The sequence below is a fragment of the Erpetoichthys calabaricus genome, chromosome 14 (assembly GCF_900747795.2).
Source record: "Erpetoichthys calabaricus chromosome 14, fErpCal1.3, whole genome shotgun sequence".
NCBI classification, from domain to species: domain Eukaryota; kingdom Metazoa; phylum Chordata; class Cladistia; order Polypteriformes; family Polypteridae; genus Erpetoichthys; species Erpetoichthys calabaricus.
In genome coordinates this window covers 110,969,359-110,992,955 of record NC_041407.2, presented here as the reverse complement: position 1 = coordinate 110,992,955, position 23,597 = coordinate 110,969,359, and the positions used below count along the sequence as shown (strand labels likewise).

General features: G+C 49.5%; 1 protein-coding gene across 1 annotated transcript in view; it reads left to right on the top strand.

Moving 5' to 3' along the window:
- kcnh6a (potassium voltage-gated channel, subfamily H (eag-related), member 6a) overlaps window positions 1–22,196 on the top strand; it is a 70,399-nt gene extending 48,203 nt beyond the window's left edge. Inside the window, exons 7-16 of the mRNA XM_028818391.2 lie at window positions 1,219–1,641; window positions 5,052–5,451; window positions 10,045–10,244; window positions 11,950–12,202; window positions 13,234–13,427; window positions 16,596–16,695; window positions 19,260–19,520; window positions 19,655–19,835; window positions 21,462–21,651; window positions 21,741–22,196. Coding sequence (XP_028674224.2) covers window positions 1,219–1,641; window positions 5,052–5,451; window positions 10,045–10,244; window positions 11,950–12,202; window positions 13,234–13,427; window positions 16,596–16,695; window positions 19,260–19,520; window positions 19,655–19,835; window positions 21,462–21,651; window positions 21,741–22,049 — 2,511 coding nt within the window. The 3' untranslated portion in view covers window positions 22,050–22,196. The remainder of the gene's footprint in view (window positions 1–1,218; window positions 1,642–5,051; window positions 5,452–10,044; window positions 10,245–11,949; window positions 12,203–13,233; window positions 13,428–16,595; window positions 16,696–19,259; window positions 19,521–19,654; window positions 19,836–21,461; window positions 21,652–21,740) is intronic.
- Window positions 22,197–23,597: the final 1,401 nt, after the last annotated feature.

The following is a 23,597-nucleotide window of genomic DNA, read 5'->3' as shown; positions in this document are numbered from 1 at the left end:
GGGTCTCAGGAATGCTGATCTACTCAGGTCCGCAGTGCTCTTAGAAAAGAGAAAATCTACGACATCGGACATGTCCGCTGTGGCGCAATGAGAGCAACGACACGCCAAGGAATTAAAGAACGAGTTTAATGAACGACAGTTAAGTTTGAGGCACTGACCTTGAGGTGGTCTTCTGTCAGCTTCCTCACTTCACATGTCATTTCTGTTTGGGTACCATTTAAGGAAAGAACTGAAGAAATTCAGGGGAACAAATCTTGAAAAACAACTCAATTCAAATTAATTAAAAAGAAGTGAATTAGCAGCACAAACAGGTCACTCATTAAGAAAAGGGTTAGAATGAAAACCTGCAGCCCTCCAGGACCGGAGTCTGAGACCCCTGAATTCAGCATTTAGCTTTGCAGTTTCCAGCTTGTTGTTGTGGCTTTGCTTTCCCAGACACCCTCAGTGGTCTGACGTTCCTTAACAGTGACTTCTATCTGCTGTGCAGGCCTCCTCTAGGATGCTGGGATTCTTCCCTGTGCTTGTTACTTTCTCGTATACAAAGTGTAGGGAATCGTCCAAAAATTTGACCTCGAGATTCTGATGAATCTCAACGTTTTAGACCTCCCCGAGACTGAAAATAGCATTTGTGGAATTCTGTCTGTCTGTCTGTCTGTCTGTCTGTCTGTTTGTCTGTCTGTGCGTCTCTGTGCTTGTGTGTATTTGTGTGTCTGTGTCTGTATGTCTCTGTCTGTCTGTCTGTGTATGTCTGACTGACTTTCTGTCTCTGTGTCTGTTTGTCTCTGTGCTTGTTTGTGTCTGTCTGTCTGTCTGTCTGTCTGTCTGTCTGTCTGTCTGTCTGTCTGTCTGTCTGTCTGTCTGCCTCGGTGTGTATAAACACAATTACTTGCGTGTGCTTTTACTTTGGTCAACCGAAGTTTGCATACAAGTGTTTGGTACAAAACGCTGATTTCTCTCAACTTTCGAGCTTTTTCCGCTAACTGGCAGTGCTCTACTTTTTTCTTCCTGCAGCTGCAGAGTCCGATTTATTCAACTTGACTTTTATAATAATCGTTCAATGTATTATTATTAATTTATTCTTGATGGTTCTTTAATGTTCATGATATTAAAACCTAATCCTCGTCTTGCGGTTTACTCCTCAAATCTCCATCCCCATATCCGAGTATACGAGAAGGTTGAGGAGAGACCACCCATGACTTGATCTCTTTTCTCTCCAAGGTGCTGTCGCTGGGTGCCGACGTCCTTCCAGAGTACAAGCTGCAGGCTCCCCGTATCCACAAGTGGACCATCCTACATTACAGCCCCTTCAAGGCAGTCTGGGACTGGCTGATCCTGCTGCTTGTAATCTACACAGCCGTCTTCACGCCGTACTCCGCTGCCTTCCTCCTAAATGAGCAAGAGGAAGAGCAGCGCCGCAGCTGCTACACATGCAATCCGCTCAACGTGGTGGATCTCATTGTGGACGTCATGTTTATCGTTGACATCCTCATCAACTTTCGCACGACCTACGTCAACACCAACGATGAGGTGGTCAGCCACCCAGGCCGCATTGCTGTTCACTACTTCAAGGGCTGGTTCCTCATTGACATTGTGGCGGCCATCCCCTTTGACCTGCTCATCTTCAGATCTGGCTCTGATGAGGTAAGCTTCTGGACGTCTCATTACATGTCTGCTTTATTTTGGTGTGTTTTTATGTTGTCCTGATCTCAGCAATAGAGAAGGAACCAGGCGCTGAATGGAGTCCACATGCCAAGTGGACGTAGCGGTCATTTAGAATGGCGTCTCTTGGAGGAGCTTCATAGACTCACTTGGACCGAGTGGTGCGTCACTTGTGAAGTAACAATAAGGCCAAAGCCTGACGAGAGCAGACATCGGCCACATTTGTATTGGGAGACGGAGACTGTGAGCTTTGAAATGAGTCAGAGGAGCAGCCTGAGCGTTAGCAGCCACGTTAACAGAAGAACTCGCAGTGGAAACAAAACGCGATAAATCACAGGGGAGTTTTTAATGTGAGCGTCGACACGGGGGGCCTTAACAGCAACAACATTTATTTATACGAAAGGTGGAGCTCAAAGTGCTTTACAGGACGAAGGAAGAGAGAAAAAGAGAACATCTGAAAATAAAATGAGGCAACACTAATGAACTCAGAATAAAAGTAAAAGGTCTGAGGACAGGAACAACAAAATCTGCAGGGGGTCCGAGGCCACAAGACCACCCAGCCAACCTCCACTGGTTATTCTACCTAACATCAATGATCTCAATCAGTCCTCATGGTCTTCAGGCTTGATGATGATGATGATGATGATGATAGTCATGAGGACGTCTGGCCTTCAATCCAACAATGGAGGGACAGCATGGTGCCCTGATGAGGTGGTCGGGTGGTGCAGATTGGCACAGAAAACCGGAAAAAGAGCAGCAGAGAAAGTCGGGGTTAGTAGGGATTGTGGAGATCTGACTCTTCTTCTTCTTCTTCTTTCAGCTGCTCCTGTTAGGGGTTGCCACAGTGGATTGTCTTCATTGCGGAGCCGTGATAAAAATGTACAGAATATCAGGGTTAGACTAACATGAAGCTCTGAGAAGTAAGGAGGCATGTGACTTTCATCGTGTGTGTGTGTTCTGTGGAGGTGACAAACTATAGCAGGGGTCCCCAACTCCAGTCCTGGTGGGCCGCAGTCCAGTCCTTTCCTTAATTAGTGACCTGTTTTTACTGCTAATTCATTTGAATTGAGTTGTTTTATTAAGATTTGTTTCCTGGAATTTCTTCATCGTTCCCTTGAATCACTTCACGTCTTTCCTTAAACAGAAATGAAATGTGAAGTGAGGGAGCCAACAGAAGACCACCTACAGTAAGTCAGGGCCTCAAAGTCCAATCAATTTCACTCCAACCAGCTGCCTAATGAGGTGCCAATTCCTGTTGTTCATTAAACTCATTCTTTAATTCCTTGGCGTGTCGCTGCTCTCATTGTGCCACAGCAGACATGTCCGACGTCGTGGATTTTCTCTTTTCTTAGATCAGATCAACATTCCTGAGGCCTTCACCTTTCTTTATTTTCAGATATTGTGTGATGGTCACAGTTTGCTGGTCGTGTTTTGTATCTCGTGATTGTTTGGCTGCTAATTAAGGAGAAAGAAACAATGAAGGGGCGGAGTCTTCAAGAACAAGTCAATTAAAATTAATTCAAAAGAAGTGAATTAGCAGCAAAAACGGGTCACTAATGAAGAAGAGGGTTAGAATGAAAACCTGCAGCCACTGCGGCCCTCCAGGACCGGAGTTGGGGACCCCTGAACTGTAAGGTTCTACCTCAGTGGTTTGGTTCTTATTTCCTGTGTTGAAGGAGAACAAGTGAAGTTTGCGATTCCTTTTTTACAATTTGACAAACATTTTTGGGACAATAAACGTTAATATGACTAAATAAGGGGATTTTTAATCATATTTTGTAAAGCTGAATAAATTCTTATATACAGTATTGAGGGTCAAGTAGGGCCATAGCAGCACTGGGTACAAGGTGGGAAAAACAACCCTGGAGGGAGTGCCAGTCCAGTGCAGGGCCCAGTCACATGCCAACACAGACGGACATGTCACGGCACCACATATGAGCTATTAGGTGGTGAAGGGGTCAGAACGTTAGGGACAGGGATGATTAGGGGGCCAGAATGACCAGGCCGTGGTGTACAATTTAGACAGGACATCTTGAGGACCGTATTCTTTTCAAAGGATGTGCCGGAGTCTATAATGACCACAGAGAGTCGGGAGCTCAGTTTTACGCCTCATCCTAAGGAGGATGCCAGGTTTTACAGCACAGGGTCCCCGTCACTGCACTGGGGCATTGGAATCCACACACAGTGCCCCCTGCTGGTCTCACCCACACCTCTACCAGCATCAGCCCAAACCTTATCTAGGTGGTCTCTCATCCAAGTACTGGCCGGGCCTGAACATGCGTATCTCCAGGAGGATGACCTGTCCTGAAGTGCAGGTTGTCTGATATAAAAACCCCACACTGACCCTGACAGATTTTTTTTTTATTTTATTTTAGTTCACTTCAAAAGAAAAATCTGGGATTAAAATAAACACATTTTTAAAAATCCAAAAAAAAAAAAAAATATAACGTGTTTTGGGGTAAATGATAAACATTCAAAGAGCCCATCTGTCAAAAAGTCAAAACTTTCCTTTGAGTACAAGAAACTCCTTGGAATAAACATTTACAGTAGCAGTTGCTGTCGAGACCTTGGAATTCTGTTTCTGGGACTTAAAGCCAAAGCTGAGGAAGTCATTATAACATTTGAACCTCCTCCTCCTCATCATCATCATCATCATCATTCTGGCATTTGTTTAAAAACAGCAGCAGCATCAAAGCCGTGTGTGTGTGTGTGTGTCACTTGGTAGAATGACAGGTCAGGTGATGCTTTCCCTTAAATGTCCTCCAGTGAGGTACAGGAAGTCTCAATTCTGGACTGGACGTTCTGCGTGGACTCTGCATATCTGCCTGCTGTCTAAAGATTTACTGCATTGACACCTTGTGAGTGTGAGTGTGTGAGAGTGTGTGTGTGTATGTGTGTGTGTGCCGCGGTATCCCAGCCTGTCTTGTGAGGCGCTTGTTTCGTTTTTTTCCCTGCCACACAAGCGAGCGACTTTCCAGAATGGCTCTGCTTTGATGTGATCCATTCGAGATATTAAAATGTGTACAGAATATCATTTTTAACCGATTCTAATGCTACACACTTATCTGATAAAGGCATTTCATTTCAATGTGGCTGGTGTGGTACACAAAATAATCTTAATATCCGTTTGTTTTGAGGTACAGAGTAACAAAATGGCGACCAGCTGGTCGGTAGAAATGCGTGTCCACGGGTGGGCTACCGGTGGGCTAACCTTGTAGTCGTTTCCCATTCCAGCACAGCTCAGGTCGGCTCGCTGTAATGAGTGCCAATGGAATACAATTTTCATTTTTATTAAATGAATGCCCCCCAAAGCCCCCAGGCAATGCTAAGAAGTGTGGCATTACTGGAGCCCCCCGTGTGCTCAATACCCCATTGGCTTGTGTTTTTTGCAGACGACCACTCTGATTGGCCTCCTGAAGACGGCCCGGCTGCTGCGTTTGGTGCGTGTGGCCCGGAAGTTGGACCGCTACTCGGAGTACGGCGCAGCGGTGCTCTTCCTGCTCATGTGCACCTTTGCCCTTATCGCGCACTGGCTGGCCTGCATCTGGTACGCCATCGGCAATGTGGAGCGCCCCTACATGGTGCACAAGATCGGCTGGCTGGACAACCTGGCCGACCAGATTGGCAAGCGGTACAACGACAGTGACTTCTCATCTGGCCCCTCCATTAAAGACAAGTATGTGACGGCGCTCTACTTCACCTTCAGCAGCTTGACCAGCGTGGGCTTTGGAAACGTGTCCCCCAACACCAACTCCGAGAAGATATTCTCCATCTGCGTCATGCTGATCGGCTGTAAGCTCACCTCTTTTCTTTTCTTTTCTTGTGTGTCTCTCGGTGAGTTGTGACGTCTGTCTGTCTGTCTTTGTACACCTGAGCTGTCAGCCATGTTGCTTTGTGTCACAACAACAAGAGGAGAAGGTCCTCCTAAGACAAAGATTATCTCAGCAAGAAACACACAGAGAGAGAAATAAATAAACAGATAAAACAAATGCCACCGCATGTCTCCAGCGCTTACTGTGTTTATGCCAAATTTAGAAAGTAAATAAATGAATGAATCCGCCTGGTGATTCTTCTTGTCAGGAATTCAGACTTGGAAGTTTTACAGCTCAGAGTGCAAAGAGCACACGAAGGGAATGTTCTGGAAGACTGCGCTTTCTACAAAACCCGTTAGCGGGGTGTGCAGAGAGCCTCTCTTCTATATATGGGATGAAAGCTCTCCGAGACTAAAGCCGCGTCTTCACACATTAAACGAGCTCCCTGAGCCAACACTTGGGACGTCAAGAAGGGCGCACCGTACGTGCCAGGTCAGGGGCAGGCACACAGTGGCACTCGCCATAGTTTTTAATAAAATTCGGGAATTCCAAAGCTTTTGGAGATTCAAGTAGTTTCTAATAAAATTCAATAATCTAAACTTTTGGAAATTCAAAATTGTAATTGGCAATGCATCTTGGGTAATTCTATTGTGCCAGTAATGCCTGACATTGACGTCTGTTTGGTAGACGTGGGCCTCGGATATGCCACTGACTTAGTGCTTCAGGCCTCCCAACTGCAGACACACACAGAGGATGCCCAGTGCCGTCTCCACCTCACACCATGGGCTCCATTGCGTATGTAAGCAGCTGAAGTGTCCATCTTCCCGATGTCACCTGAGGGAGGTGAGGCGCTCCTGACGACAGATGAGCTCTCCTTCTGCTTCAGGCCACAATACCCTTTAGTGGATTTAAAAACCATTTATGGGATTATGGGGAAAAGGTGTGAGCACAAGCAGCCGCCATCTGGGGGGCCGATGAGGGTTCAGTGAAGCCGCTAGAAGAAATCTGCTTACGAGCTTCTCAGGGTTCAGGAGTCGTGTGCTTGGCATCAGCCTTGGCGTTTTGGTGATTCTGTATCGAGTTCTCCTTTTGTTTTGACGCCCAGTCAGCTTTATGGTTGACAGTCTGTGCCACAATGGACAACTCGAGTGGCGACAATACATTTTTACTTTGTTGAGCCCCCAGTGGGGGTGCTACCTGAATCAGACATTTTGAATTCCTCAAATTCCAACCTCAGTGTTCTTCAAAGTCCTGCAGCACATCACACATCTCTGATGTAAGGCCAGCAGAGCACTTTGTCATGTAAGTTGAATCTTTTTCCATAAATTCCATATCCCTCAGTATGGATTTTCAGGGAAACGAATCAAAGTGAGTGTGGACCTTCTGAAACGTCAATGCCTCCTGAGCTGGCATGGCTGGCACACTGGAGCTTACTCCAGCCAGCATAGGGCACAAGGCAGGAGCAAACCCTGGACAGGGTGCCAGTCCATTGTAAGGTGAACACACACCCGTGCCAGTCTGGGTGCACAATCATTTCCCAAAGTTTTTCTTGTCCACTCACTTTGCTTCCAGACCTCAAGGTGATGCTTTCCCATTGGTGGATTCTCACACACAGAGCAGATCTGCTGACGTCACTGAGGACCTCCTCTGTATGCCGAGCCCCTGAACTCGTTTGGCTGCTCCTCGTTTTTAAGCAGAATCTTGTTGCTGGGATGCAGTTTTCATTTCTTGGTTATTTCCCAGCAGTCTTCAGTGGGATATCCAGCTTGGGTCCTGTTTCACCAACCCTGTCGTGTGTATTTTGTACTTCCTTTACACTTTTCTTTGGTCTGTTTTTACATTCACTCTGTCGTTAACGATTCCTGAATAGCTTGATGTCTTTATCAAGAAATTGTGACTGGGACCCCAGTAGGGCACAAGTCGAGACCGCAGGGAAGGAAATGAGAGCCACATTGTAATGATCAGGGCTGCCGTACGACTACGACATACACGGCTGATCTCAAGTCCCAAGATGTCTGCCGCTACGGTAAATAACTCGCCTCGTCTTGTCAGCTGGAGTGTCTGAGTCTGCAATAGATAGATAGATAGATAGTGTAGTTGGCAGGATTAGATAGATAGATAGATAGATAGATAGATAGATAGATAGATAGATAGATAGATAGATAGATAGATAGATAGATAGATAGATAGATAGATAGTGTAGTTGGCAGGATTAGATAGATAGATAGATAGATAGATAGATAGATAGATAGATAGATAGATAGATAGATAGATAGATAGATAGATAGATAGATAGATAGCATAGTTGGCAGGATTAGATAGATAGATAGATAGATAGATAGATAGATAGATAGATAGATAGATAGATAGATAGATAGATAGTGTAGTTGGCAGGATTAGATAGATAGATAGATAGATAGATAGATAGATAGATAGATAGATAGATAGATAGATAGATAGATAGATAGATAGATAGATAGATAGATAGATAGATAGATAGTGTAGTTGGCAGGATTAGATAGATAGATAGATAGATAGATAGATAGATAGATAGATAGATAGATAGATAGATAGATAGATAGATACTTTATTAATTCACATACTCCAGCAGCAGCATATTGATATAAACAATATTTTGTCTGGAGATGATCCTGTTCAGTGGAGTCTCCATGATTGACAGGAGTCTGCTCAGCGCCCGTCGCTCTGCCACAGATGTCAGACTGTCCAGCTCCGTGCCTACAATAGAGCCTGCCTTCCTCACCAGTTTGTCCAGGTGTGAGGTGTCCCTCTTCTTTATGCTGCCTCCCCAGCACACCACCGCGTAGAAGAGGGCGCTCGCCACAACCGTCTGACAGAACGTCTGCAGCATCTTATTGCAGATGTTGAAGGACGCCAGCCTTCTAGTGAAGTACAGTCGGCTCTGTCCTTTCTTGCACAGATCATCAGTATTGGCAGTCCAGTCCAGTTTATCATCCAGCTGCACTCCCAGGTATTTATAGGTCTGCACCATCTGCCCACAGTCACCTCTGATGATCATGGGGTCCATGAATGGTCTGGTCCTCCTAAAATCCACCACCAGCTCCTTGGTTTTGCTGGTGTTCAGGTGTAGGTGGTTTGAGTCGCACCATCTAACAAAGTCCTTGATGAGGTCCTTATACTCCTCCTCCTGCCCACTTCTGATTCAGCCCACGATAGCAGTGTCGTCAGTGAACTTTTGCACGCGGCAGGTCTCCGAGTTGTATTGGAAGTCCGATGGCTGAACAGGACCGGAGAAAGTCCAGTCCCCTGCGGCACTCCTGTGTTGCTGACCACAACGTCATACCTGCAGTTCCCGAGACACACATACTGAGGTCTGTCTGTAAGATCCATGCCACCAGGTATGAATCTACTCCCATCTCTGTCAGCTTGTCCCTAAGGAGCAGAGGTTGGATGGTGTTGAAGGCGCTGGAGAAGTCCAGGAACATAATTCTTACTGCACCACTGCCTCTGTCCAAGTGAGAGAGGGATCAATAAGAAGACGGACTAGAAGAAGACATTTAAGTTCCATGTGTAATTCATAAAACATGATCTCTTTGTAAAGGTCCGAGTGTGTGAATGCTTTTCATTGCGTTATTTTAACATGGGGGTCCTCAATCCCAGTCCTGGAGGGCCGCAGTGGCTGCAGGTTTTTCCTTCTAACCCATTTGCTTACTTTGAAAGCAATTCTTGCCAATAATTTCATTTCATGGCTTGTTGGTGCTTTAACTCTGCCATGTCAGCTCGTTCTCATATCTGAGATTTCCTTCCCCTTTCTGAGGAGATCATCCAAAGGATTTGAGGAGGAATTCTCAGCCCTTCACTTTCCTTCCAAGTACTTCATTAAACCCAACAGTGCCTGATAAACACACACAGGGGTGTCAGTGGTAACAAGCTAAATGGAGAAACGCTGGTCTCTTTTGTCATTTGCATGTTATTGCTAATTAGGAGCCATTAATACTAAAATAAGTCATAAGGGTCCAAACTCTTAATGAGCGAGACCCCTAAAGTGAAGCAGAAGTGTCACTTGAGCAATAAGGTGGCGCAGTGGTAGTGCTGCTACTTTGCAGTAAGGAGATTGTGGGTTCGCTTTCCGGTTCCTCCCTGTGTGGAGAGCGCTTTGAGTAGTGAGAAAGGCGCTATATAAATGTAAAGACTTATTATAATTATTAAGGGCTTCTTATTAAGCAATTGGGTTGGAGCAAAAACCTGCGGCCCTCCAGGACCGTGATTGAGGACCCCGATTTAAAACTTGTGCAGACGTTCAGGATGGTCCACTGGTGTGCTGCCATTGCTGATGCAGGCGGAGGTCTTAATGTGTGACCGCATGGGGAAACTCTGTGACTGCCGACATGTGGGTCATTAATGGCACGTAGAGAGAATCAGAAAGGTTACTGCAATCAAATGTGGTGCTTCACGGTAGAGCGGTGCCGTGGCAAGGTGCATGTGACGGTGCGGTGGCCTCCTTTGTTCTGCTGTTCGTTCCTTCATTCATTCAGTAAAGTGGTGTGTGTTGTGACCGTGCAGTTTCACTGAAGATGCATTTGCTTCTCCCCAGCTTTGATGTATGCCAGCATTTTTGGAAATGTGTCAGCCATCATCCAGCGGCTGTACTCTGGCACTGCCCGATACCACACCCAGATGCTTCGCGTCAAAGAGTTCATCCGCTTTCATCAAATACCAAGTGCCTTGCGCCAGCGCCTCGAGGAGTACTTCCAGCACGCCTGGTCTTACACCAATGGGATCGACATGAACGCAGTGAGTGACCAGGGCAGCAGTCAAGTGCCCAGGCTGAGGTCAAGGGTGAGAACTTGCTGGTAGCCAGTGAAGGCCGTAGAGGAGGAGTTCTGAACGAGTGAATGTGATTGTGCAGGTGGTATCTGATGGGAGGACCGGGGTGGGGGGCCGGGGGGGTTTGTGCATGGAGTGCTGTACGTGTGCTGAGACTGGGAATGTCCTGAAGTCTTGCACTTGACGATGAAATGTCATTTCTGTTGTCTACAAAGCTTGTCTGAAATTTTTTTTTTACAGGGTGAAGTTACTCGACTAACGAAAGGTTAGATAAGCGAATGCTTTGGGAACCAAAAGTCGAAGCAAAAGAGAAGACAAATGAATATTAGCAATCATAGCCCCCCGCCCCCCACCCAGTAACTCTGAAACTGAGGGGTCCACCAGAGTAAGAAGAATAGTGTCCAGTCCTGTGCTTTCTGAGCCTCCCCCTTCTCTGCCCATCTCGTAATGTAAGGTGCCCCCTGCACTCACGGGCACGGAGACCCAAGTGCCAGTGCACCAACACTTACCTCTACGGCTCACTTTCTTTTTCTTCTTCTCTTTTCTTTCCCGCCTCCTCACAAGCTGTGCCCACCGACTCCGACTCCCACCTCTTTTATAGTGCCCCCTGATCTTCTTCTGGCAGCACTCCTGAGTGTGGTGTACTCCACCTGTGGCTCGGGGACTGTCCGGGGCGCCCCCTGGTGGTGACCACGTGCCCCTACAGGGTTGAGCCTCCCAAGCCCGTGTCCCCAGGGAGGCTGCCCTGTCACATGTCCTCTCCCCTGGTCCTTCCATCGGGGTCTCATAAGCGACATTTCCCTAACCACCTGAAGGAAGAGATTTTAATAAATAACGGCGTTTATTGCACACGTTGACACCAAATATGCGTCCAATAAGAGAGGGAGGCTTTCAGATTCCTTTCTTTAAAGGTTCACACAGTAAACCCCCAAAGCTGCTGACGACAGCCCACCCCGCCGGAGCGATGGCCCCTCGTTCACCCACATTGATCTGCTGTGTCCATGAGTTGTCTGTTCTGAGCCTCCCTCGCATTTATTGGTTGGCTGTGACCTCAAATCATTAAAGTCGCCATTCAAAGCCCCCCATGCAATGAGCAGAAAGTCTCTCCTTCAATCACAGGGCATTGCCCTCTGCTGTGCCCAAATTAAGGCTTCCTTTTCTTGGAGGGGGGCGACGAGCTTCCTTTACCTCTGCTCACGTCAATTAGTCTTGACAATCCAAACAACGCCGATATCTCCTCCAAAAGGCAAATGGAAAATCTGCTGCTCCGGCCTGTCAATTCCATGTTTAAGCAGCTTGTCAGAGCCTTGCCAGCGCAGAGCCTAAGAGCTGTTTGGCCCGCTCGATACCCCGCATAATTGAATGTGCAAATGGAGCGGGCGACGCGCACTGCAATAGGATGCACCTCCAGACCGACACACTCAACCACCGACGTGTAACATGCGAGGATGAGCGCCAGCGTGGGCAGAGCTAACAATGTGTCGCACTATGGAGACCTGCCCAAGTATCCTTCATTGATAATTTTGTATGTATGAGCTTTATGATTAAAAAATGAGGAGCAAAGAAGATGAGTTTGGAGCGGCTTGTTGAACTGCACAGATGTCAGTGTTTTATGTATTGAGAGTCCAGCACTCCATGCCCAGCTCCTGACTGTCTTTGCCTCTGTCTGCAGGTCCTGAAGGGCTTCCCAGAATGTCTTCAGGCGGACATCTGCCTCCACCTCAACCGCAATCTGCTTCAGAACTGCAAGGCGTTCCGCGGAGCGAGCAAAGGCTGCCTCAGGGCGCTGGCAATGCGCTTCAAAACCACCCACGCCCCGCCAGGGGACACGCTGGTCCACTACGGGGACGTGCTGACCGCCCTTTATTTCATATCTCGAGGTTCCATTGAGATCCTGCGCGATGATGTGGTGGTGGCAATTCTTGGTAAGCCTGTGGCAAACAAGCCAATTAAAATCAAACTTGTCACGTCCAGTTAAAGACACACAGCACGATATGTAGTCAGACACACACTCAAAGACTTGGCATGACGTGAAATATAAAAGAAAAACGCACAATAACACGTGACTTTATAAAAAGTGAGGAACCTTCCAGTGGCTGCTGGGAATATTCATGGAACGCTAGACGTGGAGAGACCTGCTGCTCCGAGTCAAAGTGCTGACGTTATACAGTTAGAAACCACCAGCACTGGCCGTTGCATTTTAACACGTGGTGCTTAGTCACTTCATACTAGAAAAATTATTAAAAGACTGGAAAGCAGCAAAAGTCTCAAGATGCGCCCTAACAACTCTGGGCTGGTCTGCTAAATGTGTCAGGTCAGGTCAGGTTGGGGGGCCCACGCTGGCACAGCATGTTGGTGTACCCACCACCTGACAAAACACCTCGGGATCCCAGGTCCAGTCCCACCACCCCGGAAATTACCACCTATCTTCCGATGCCAGGTGTTATGTGGGCATGCCCTTGGCCTGGTCCCCAACAACGAGGGTGCTATGAGCCGGATCACTCTCGGGTAATGGTGCCACATGGCCACTCCCTCACAATGCAGGTCACGTGCCTCATTTAGGACCCCGTGAGCAACACAAAGGACCCTTCAAAGGACACACATGAAAGAGTCCTGCTAAAGGAGCGTTAAAAGTGAAAAGAAGATCAGCGAGGACAGACAGAAAGTCATCACGCATAGTTTTAGGAGGTCACTGCACATCGGGGAGACTCTGAAGGACTGCAAAATGGCAAATATCATCACGTGATTTAAAAAGGGCGACCGGGCAGAGCCAAGCAACCACAGGCCAGTAAGCTTAACGGGCATCACAGGAAAATGAATGGAGAAGATGGAGCAACACCTGGCAAGTGTTTGAAGGAGCTGCTGGTGGGGTTGTGTGGGTTTGGAGCTCTGCCTCCACAGTTTTAAATCAAATCGCAGGCTTGAAGCTAACACTCGCTTCTGTTCTGTCCTGCAGGAAAAAACGACACATTCGGTGAACCCATAAGTCTGTACGCCCGTCCTGGGAAGTCGAACTCCGACGTGCGAGCGCTGACCTACTGTGACCTGCACAAGATCCAAAGAGAGGACCTCCTTGAGGTGCTGGACATGTACCCCGACTTCTCGGACAACTTTTGGAGCAATTTGGAGATCACTTTCAACCTACGAGATGTGAGTACGAGAGGAACGTGTCGTCTTTCCCTCAAATTCGGAGGGCACGTCCCGTTTTATTTGTCACCTGGCTTGACGTGAGTGCACAGGGGTGTGAGAGACTGGTGTGTGAGGTCATCACAATGGAGTGTGCAGATAATGACAACATTTACACGTCGATTCGTCAGTCACACATTGTACAGAATAAAGAATTAGACACCCCGACGATTCAAACGCTAAGCAGTGCAATGGAGGACGGAGGGTAGCATGAAGGTGGGGGACCTTGTCAATAAGGGTGGGCACCAGTCACCATGCGGAGTTTAGCATCTTACCAGCCTGCCTGATCTCTGTGGAGGTGAAAATGTGAAGAGTTCAGGACTTGGATGACTGCGGTGATTTGAGGTGACACCCACATAAATATAATGGGCCAAGCAGTTTGATATCAGTAAACTATAAAGAATCAAACAAACAAAGAATAAAGAATCTGAAACAAATACAAGCACTAAGCCACAAAGTCATGTGCTTCAGTTCAAAGACCCCCAGTGCGTATCAGAGGTCCTGAAGGAGCAACAAGTCCACCGATGTTCAGTCGTCATGAGCTGCTGAAGCCTGGTAGGCCCCGTAATTCACATTGGAGCTTCACCTTGTCAACGTGTTTGAGACCTTCATTAGGACCGTAGGGGGCTTCATGATCCCATTAGGGATGTGACTGCATATAATCAACGTCAGTACAGTTTGACACTTCATATCTTAGAACAATAAAAGAAATACGAGGTTATACAGGTGAGCAGCCAACGTGATAAAATTTAGTAGAAACTGCTCCAAAAAAATGAAAGGCACACTCAGACAACACAGGAGATCTCCTGCTGGCCATCAATACTGCTATGGTGGGCTGATACAGTGACGTGTGAGGAACGAGAGGATGGAAATGAAGATGATGAACCGACAGAGAGAGGGCTCAACTCAAAGACAAAGGGAACAAATGAGGTGGCAGGCAGGCAGGCAGGCGAGTCTATTGGCCAAAACTCCAAATCGTACCAAGTAGTTTGTATGCCCCCCATGCCTGACAACGTCCTAATGAGATGACAGATGGTGTCCTGGAGGATCTCCTCCCAGATCTGGACCAGGGCATCACTGAGTTCCTGCACAGGCTGAGGCGTCAGATGGACCCAAACATAATGTCCCACCCAAAGGGGTCAGGTGAGTGAGCGCGGTGGGTGGGGGGGGGGGGGGGGGGGTTGCAGTCAGTGGTATCACATCCTCTTGCCACATGAGGCCTGGTATTGTCAGGCACCAAGAGGAACCAGCATAGGGTCTGACGATGGGTCCAAGGAGTTCATCACGATACCTAATGGCAGTCAAGGTGCCCACCGTTGTCTTGTCTGTAGAGGTCTGTGTGTCACTCCATGGATATGCCTCCCCACTCAGACCATCACTGACCCCCCACCAAACTGGCCAGGCTGAACGATGTCACAGGCAGCATAACGTTCTCCACGGCTTCTCCAGACCCTTTCATGTCTGTCACATTTGCTCAGGGTGCACCTGCTCTCATCTGTTAACAGCACAGGGCGCCAATTCTGGTATTCTATGGCAAATGCCAATCGAGCTCCATGGTGCCCACTAGAGGACATTGGGCCCTCAGGCCACCCTCATGAAGTCTGTTTCTGATTGTTTGGTCAGAGACATTCACACCAGTGGCCTGCTGGAAGTTATTTTGTAGGCTCTGCCAGAGCTCATCCTGTTCCTCATTGCCCAAAGGAGCAGATAGCGGTGGGTCCTGCTGATGGGTTAAGGACCTTCTACGGCCCCCCTGTCCAGCTCTCCTAGAGGAACTGCTTGTCTGTCTCCTGGAATCTCCTCCATGCCCTTGAGACTGTGCTGGGAGACACAGTAGACCTTCTGGCAATGCCACATATTGATGTAGAAGTTGGACCACCTGTGCCAGCTCTGTAGGGTCCATGTATGGCCCACCTCATGCTACCAATAGTGACACTGACTGCAGCCAAATGTGACAAAACAGAAGGTAAAAATGTCAGTGGCCTCCCTCCACCTGTTAACCCATTCATTCCTGTTTTGGGGGGTCATCTCCTTGTTGTGCCCCCTCTAGTGCCCCAAAGCAGCTGAAACTGATGAACAAGCCCCTCTGCTACTTCACTGAGCAGATCAATAGACCCCAAGTGTCACTGATTATAAAGGGTCCCTTTCATTTTTTTGAGCAGTTTATTTATCATAAGTCAAAATGCAGGGCATCCAGGAATCAGTGTAAGAAACGCAATATTAATAAGCAATGCGGACTACACAGCAAGACAATAGAAGTTAACGGGAGAACCAGGAGACTTTCCAAAGGTCAGAGGTAACGCGTCAGTTCAAAGAGGTCATTGAGCCCACCCGGAGTAGCAGGCACATCCCTCAGGACGTCCTGTGCTTGATTGAGTGACTTTTGAAAAGGCTCAGTGGCCATCGAAGCAGACGCTGGTCTGACTGGGGATACGCTCTTGGGACGAGGCCTCCGTTTGTCACTCCATCTGTGTCTCCAACCTGCCAGCATGAAGTCCCTTTACAGGGTTTGGGGTCTCACCAGAAAACCCTGGAGGGGTTCGCTTCCTGTGTAATCTGGGAATTTGTTGTGAGGAGCTGGGAAGAGCTACTTGGGGGATAGGGAAGGGTGGTGACATCTGTCACCACTGTGACCCTCCCACAGACAAATGGCAAGTAAACTGAAGTGACACGTTCTAATTAGCTGAAGTAACTTCATGTCAACATGCACATTGAGGCTCGTCCAGTGAAGATCGAGCTGAGGGGGGACCCACGGTGGTCAACCTGAGGCCTCCTGGAACGGGAGGTGATCCATACCCAGGTACTGACGAGCAGAGTGAAGTCGTCTACAACGATCCTAGGATGTGAAGCCTCTTTGTTTCTTTAAGGTTTTGTATGAGAAGATGTGCTTTAGGTTGGGGGGCTTCAGCCCACACACCTGCTAACAGCTGTTCTGAGGTGTTTAGCACTGCAGTCCCAACACAAATGGTCACTCGCATGGTGGCTCTGTAAGGTCTAACGTGGCACCGCTGCTTGCACTGGCCCTGTGCTTTAATGTCTCTGTCTCATTGTGTCCCTCCCTGCATGTCACTGCTGATATCATCTCAGATTCTTCATGAGAGCCGATAACTAAGTGAAGGTCTCTTGTATCAGGCAGACAGAATCGTCAATTCCCTTCCAAGTGAGGACTCCGAATGTGGATATCGACGGGCCCGCCGACGGAGACACTCGCTTCACAGACGAAACCGCCCTGGTAAGCACTGTGACAGAAGCAATGGCCCAAGAAGTGGCAGGAGGCCCCAAATTGCAGGTTTGCTCTTCTGCTGGTTAAACTGCTATAGTGTCGTTCTCAGTTTTTGAAATACTTACTGTGAGTGCCAGAACGATGACAGGAGCGACCCACCAGAGATGATGGCACAATCGGAGGCCATTATGACTAATGTTGCCCTTCCACTCCATACCTGGACTAGCTGGACCACCTATAGCCACCAGCTGACCCCATCACGGTGCGGTAAGATAAGCTGCAGGAGCCGTCAGGCCCGTCTTCATGGTAGACATGCAGTTTGGCTAAAGGGGTGTGACGTTCCTACGTGACGGAGGGTTGGCTCGTTTGCTTTCCCTTATGGACTTCCAGTCACCTCCCAGGTGCTTTCTCACCTCCTTCTCCTCTTCCTCTCTTTGACTGGTGCCTGGTCAGAGGTCTGTCATCTCCTTTATGCAACTCTTAGCTCAGGCCGGGGACGGCCATTTCAGATGTCATCGTCACTTCCAGGGTACGACACACCAGCACATATTACAGCCTTTCTTTTTCTTGTCAGGGCCCTCAGAAGTGTTTTTCTTTTCCTTATGTGGGTAGGGAAGCCCCTTTAAGAAGTGCCCTTAGAAATTACCATCAGGAATTATCAATTATGTAACATGTCAGAAAGCAGAAGTGCTGAATGTTCTATGAGCACCTTGACGTTGGCATTGAGGTCGATTATTTCACGTCTCTGCCCTCCAAGCGTGTTTCATTGTGCATGGCAGCTTCTACTACGGTGTTCTCTTAATTTGGGACACCCCATGCACTGTGGCACAACACGCATCTCACACCAATACATTCAGAAAAGTTATGACTGGCGATCACTGCGAGGGGCTCCAGCTGTCCCGCGGCCCTTCTCGGGATTAGCAGGTTACTAAAATAAAGAGATGGATGGAATTTTACCTTCAAATTCTTTCTTTGCAGAAAACCCCAATGACTGTGAAAGTACCCTAATGGAGCAGAGCGCTGCCAGGAACAGCCGGGGAACCAAAGGTCTGAGAAGGACCCGAGTGTTGGTGTTCACCACGTCTGCTGCTTCAGGGTCTTTAGATCTTTGTGTCAGATGTTCCTCTGGTCCACTGAAGTAGAATGACAAGCAGATCAGAAGTTTGATTGATGATGACGTGATGTTTATGCACAGAGTCCATATCTGCAGTGCTGGCCCTTCTTTCTTTGTCAAGACCCCTGCAATTCGCCCTGGCAGGCTGGCAATCAACTTCTGGGCCCAATCCTGACTGATGGCAGCCACCCATTCTTACAGAATCACAATTGGTGACTTTTTGTTTGTCCACCCGTCTTCTCAATGGCATTAAGGTCTGGGGAGTTCCCTGGCTATAGACCCCAAATTTCGACGCCACTTAGTTCTCACTTTGGCCTTATGGCCTGGTGCTCCATCATGTTGGTCACCAAACTGTTCTTGGATGGTTGGCAGAAGTTGCTCTCGGTTGATGTTTTGCTCTCATTCTTTATTCCTGGCTGTGTTCTTAGGCCAAATTGTGACTGAGAAGCAACCCCACGTGACATGAATGGTCTCAGGATGGTTTACTGTTGGCACAGTGACACAGGACTGATGGTGGCACAGTTCACCTTTTCTTCTCTGGACAATCAGAAAGGAGATTCATCAGAGACGATGACTTGACCCCAGCAGTTCTCAGGAGTCCAATCCCAGAATATCAGACTGTCCCTGATGTTTTTCTTGGCTTCTTTGCTGCCCTTCTTGATGCCCACCAGGCCATCCTCCAAAAGTCTTCTCCTCACTCACACCTACCTGCTGCCATTCCTGAGCAAGCTCTGCCCTGGTGGTGCCCCTCACAATCTTGAGTCCTGAATAAAGAATGGCACCAAAACCTCCTCCGAGAGCAACTTCTGCCAACCATCCAGGAACAGTCTGGTGACCAACATGATGGAGCACCAGGCCATAAGGCAACATTGAGAACTGAGGGGCTTGGGGGACAAAACATTGAAATTTGGGGTCCATGGCCTGGAAACTCCCCAGACCTTAATGCCATTGACAAGGTGGGTGGAAAAACACAAAGCCACCAATTGTGATTCTGCAAGAATGGGCAGCGGCCATCAGTCAGGATTGGGCCCAGAAGTTGATTGCCAGCCTGCCAGGGCGAATTGCAGGGGTCTTGACAAAGAAAGAAGGGCCAACACTGCAAATCTGGACTCTGTGCCACAGAAACTGAATGTCATCGTCAATCAAAGCCTTTGAATCTTCTGATCTGCTTGTCATTCTACTTCAGTGGACCAGAGGAACATCTGACACGAAGATCTAAAGACACCGAAGCAGCAGACGTGGTGAACACCAACACTCGGGTCCTTCTCAGACCTTTGGGTCCCGGCTGTATGTTCGGGTCATTACTGCCACGTATGGTCAGTCGCGTCTGCAAATCAACATACAGCACGTCACTACCGTCCAGCAGGCTCCCGTTGACCTGCGCCATACAAGGTGACATGAGAACGCAGTTGGAGCTGCTGTGCCTCTCTTGTGACACGTTTTGTTTCCCACCCTATAGATGGAATGGACCGAGAGGACTCGTACCCCGACCACACTTGCCACCATCTGCCCAACCACCAAGGAGCGATGCTAAGGCCCGACTGGAATGAGCTCAGCAGCAGCTCCAGTTTGTGCTCCCAGTCCAGTGAAGATGAGGTGAAGCCTTCAAGTCAGAGCAAAGTCGAGCCGAGGGGGGAGCTGCGTGACTATCTGCCCACCGTGGTCAACCTGAGGCCTCCTGGCACCAATGCTGCTGGCATGGGAGGTCATCCATATCCAGGTACAGACGAGCAGAGTGACTACGACGGAAGTGTCTCTTGTTTCTTTAAGGTTTTGTACGAGAAAGTGTGCTTTAGGTTGGGGGGCTGAAGCCCCCCACACCCACTAACAGCTGCTCTGCTTCACCTTCCTTAGCCCCTCCGATCAACATGCCTGGCCTCCTTAGTTTCTGGCCCGAGAGGCGGCCCAGCCAGTACTCCGAGAGCCTTCATCACTGTCCCCCCATCAGAGCTGCGTGCCCACCGGCCCCCTGTGCAGAGGAGAGGCCTAGCGAACTGGAGACCCGGCTGGAACTTCTGCAGTCGCAGCTCAACAGGTGACTGGTAACAAACAGAGAGCTGGCAGCCACTAAAAGTCCAGTACTGAGAGGTGGCATGTATGGCGCGTTGGCACCTTTCACAGAGCTCAGTGTTACACACCAGAGCTGAGTCCAAATCAAACGTGAAATCTGTGAGCGGGCACACGACATTCATATTGGAATGTAACTGTCAGAAGAACATTAACTGGGGTTCATACGTGACGGCTAAGGGGGCTTCACAAGAGGGAGGGCGAGACATGTCCACTAAGCTGAATGGGGGCCGCCGAGAGTGAAGGCCAAATACGCCTGGTGAACTGTGCTGAAGGCGGCGTGGCTGGCACACTTGGTGTCACTTCTGACACACTTCATAGGTCTGCCATCAGCCATAGGCTGCCAGTTGGCACTGCACGTGCCTCTTCACTGCCTCGGGTATAGAAAATAATTTGTGTGTGAAATGATTTGGGGCGCTATGTTTAAAGACATGGCATTAATGCGGGCGCAGTGGGGTCACCTGACCCTGAAAACCCCCTTTAGGCCTGGCAGGCCCTTTACTTTACACTCTTTGTCTTCCAATGCCCATGCCAATTGGCTTTGCATGTTTTTTTTATTTCACTAGCCAGCTTACCTTACATTGTACCCACTAGGGGGCACCACTGGGCCCCCCAACCACAGACACAGCAACACTCAACACAATTCCAGGTTCAAATAAAAACAGCAGCAAAACAAACCAATCACAATCCTCCTTTGTCCTCCAAGCAAGTGTTGCCCACCGCCTCCCAACTCGGACTTGCTTCACGTGAGCCAGTGGGCTTTCTTTTAAAGATCTGCTTCCACTCTCCTGTTCCGGTGGTCCCGGGGCACTTCCAGGTTTTGTGGAAATCGGGGCAGTCCTCCCCAAGCAGCTCCAAAGAGTGCGGCGTTTCTGGATTCCAACTCCCGTGCCACCCTGCAGGTGTCTTAATTGAGGGTCACTGCCACCTGTCATGAACTGTCCCCGGTGGGCTGGTCTGCCTGCTCCTTCCATTATGGCCTCCTGTCAATCCTTCCTTTCTCCTGTGTCTGCAGCATTTCCTGCGTCTGAACCTCTCTTGTCCGGCACTCCGTCTGTCGAGTCGCCCTAAAGCCTGGCCATGTTGAGCCACCTGTCCACCTTCATACTTTGAAGGCCTTTACTCCTCCATGTGTGTCTCACACTTACGTTTCCTTATTTGGTCGCGTCTCCAAAGCCAAAGTGACCAATCCGATTGTTTGGAGGAGCGGGACACACACACACACACACACACACACCTTAGTGTCTTATCATGCCGTAGCTTCTCTCTGACCGATTCCTTATGTTGGCACAGCAGTCCGCTGCCACTTTACAGATTCACTGTTCTGGCTTTGGTCCCCCTGCCAGGCCGCTGCCCATGTGGAGCTGGCGTGTTCTTTCTGTGTCTGCCACGTCCTCAAAGAGCTGCCGTTGTGGTTAATCAGCTGCCCTGAGCGGTCACCGCTGAGTTGGCGTGATGGCCTTGTGCCCCCAGTGCTGGTGGGTGACCCCCAGGCGGCGTGTGAAAGGCGCTATATAGTGGAGGGAGGACCGAGTGCCACTAGCCTGGGTTCCGTGGTGGTCTTTGAGTTGACGTTCTTTTCCTCCCTCTTTAGATTGGAGTCCCGCATGACGGCAGACATCAGTGTCATCTTGCAGCTTCTTCAGAGACAAATGGCTCCCGTACCCCCGGCCTACAGCGCACTTTCACCGAGCACACGTCCACCAAGCCTCTACAGTCCTGGGGCTCAGGCCATGCACAACGTCCCCCCTGCCCAGATGGACGGCCTGGCGTCCCCCTCGCAGGTGAGCCTACCCAAAAGTGGCTTGACTGGTCCGCGATGTTCGGAGAGGACGCCACTGGCTGAGTGCTGAGCTCCATTTTCTCCTTCCAGAGCCCCGACTTCGCCGGCTTGGACCAGTTTAACCTCCAGTTCCACGACTCCATCTCCAGCGGGATCCACCTGACGGTGACGTCTGATGACGCCATGCCCGTCTACCCCGATGTGGAGGCCGCGCCCCCCAGGCTTGACGCCAGCCCCTCAGGGAGCCCAGGACTCCACGGCAGCTCGCGTTCCCCTTCTCTGCCGGAGCACTTGGACACATCGGGGGCCGTGTTTGAAATGCAGAGACACGTGTCTGACCCTGGGCTGCCCTGGCCGCAGATCACCCACGGCTCAGCGCTGGGCTCCCAGGACTTGTGAAAGCCTGGCACGAGAGGAGCCCCCCTGTGACGTTCACCCCCGGCAGTGGCTTCTACTAGAGCTTCTCGCGGCCATTGTAACGAGCCCACCTGTCTTTGTCACCATTTCTAGATACATCCCAGCCTGGAGTAAAGGATCTGAGCGCGATACGGGGGGTCAGCCTTCTTCTCAACTCCTGTGTCCATGTCTGTTTGGGGGTGGGGGGTCAAAGGTCACCCAGCTGCCAGCGTAGCCCAGTAGGCACTTTGGGGTCTGCACTGTGCCAAGCCACCCCATCCTTTCCTGTCCTTGTCAGTTGACGTCTCACCTGGAATGGGAGCTGCTGGGCATTCTGGGCCTGACACCCTTGGTGGGACGTGTCTCCCCCCCATGCCATCGTCTTTTTATTGTGAGGGAAGTCAATCAAAAGTGACAAAGCAGAACAACGGGGCCAGAGAAGTGACCGCCTCCTTCACAGAGACGCCTTTCCATTTGGTGACTACCAGCTTTGCCCACTTAGGTGGGGGGGTTTGTTCCCCTTCGTCCACAGAATCACATTTGGGGGTGAGTTCTCTTAAAGTCCATCATGTGACATGGCCACTCGAGGACCCTCGCCCGGCTGTTTTTTTGGGGGGATGTCTTCATCTGTCTCGTAGGGGGCCGCAGATTCTTCTCAAGAATTTGGGTGTAGGTGACGGCCACCAGTTCTGACCCTTTGCCAGGCCCCCTTCACAGCGGGTCCGCTTGGCATCTTTTGTTCTTGTGGAGTTCACTCATCTGACCATCAAACGTTTGGCCTCACGGCCTCAGAATCCGTCGGGTGTTTTCTGACTCAGGGTGGTCCTTTCTCAGAAGGGGCTTCTTCCTTGCCACGCTTTGTGTATTGCAAGGGACGTCCACTCAGACAGGCTAAGGGCAAGCAGTGGTTAGACCACCACCGGATGTGCGTGGTGGTTTGAGATTCAGGCTCTTCAAACAGTTGGCGCCTTGGCACACTGTGCTCTGGTGTTGCGTCCTCACCATGTAAGTAGAAGGGTGTGCTGGAGTGTTGGCCACTGGTGCCCATTTCATGGAAATTCAGCCCTCCTGTTACAAAGTGGCGCAGTGCTTTCATTTACCCTGGCAAAGCAGGGCACAATATGTCTGTATGCCCACTGGCACCAGAGACTCAAGAACTGCATTTGGGTGTACGGCCACCCTGTCAGGTCTAATAGGGCTTTGTAATAACCTAACAGCAGTCCCAGACCCGCGTAGCCAGTCCCGTGCCACGTGAGGCCGGTGCCAGCCCCTTGTAGTGCCCACTCTTGCCGACATGAAGCCAAGGTAGTAATCACCACCCAGCACACATCTGTGGGATACGGGAGGAAATGTGGATGGCCTAAATAAAAGGCCACATGGACACGGGCAACTGGGCACACCACACGTTGATGATGAGTGGGCACGGACAACAAACACATTTGTGAGCACCGCCCCCAAATGAGCAAAGATGGGCATAAGTGACAAAAATGGCACCATAACTTGGGGAGTTCACAAAAAATGTCAGAAAGAACTTGATGAGGCAGCCGTGCA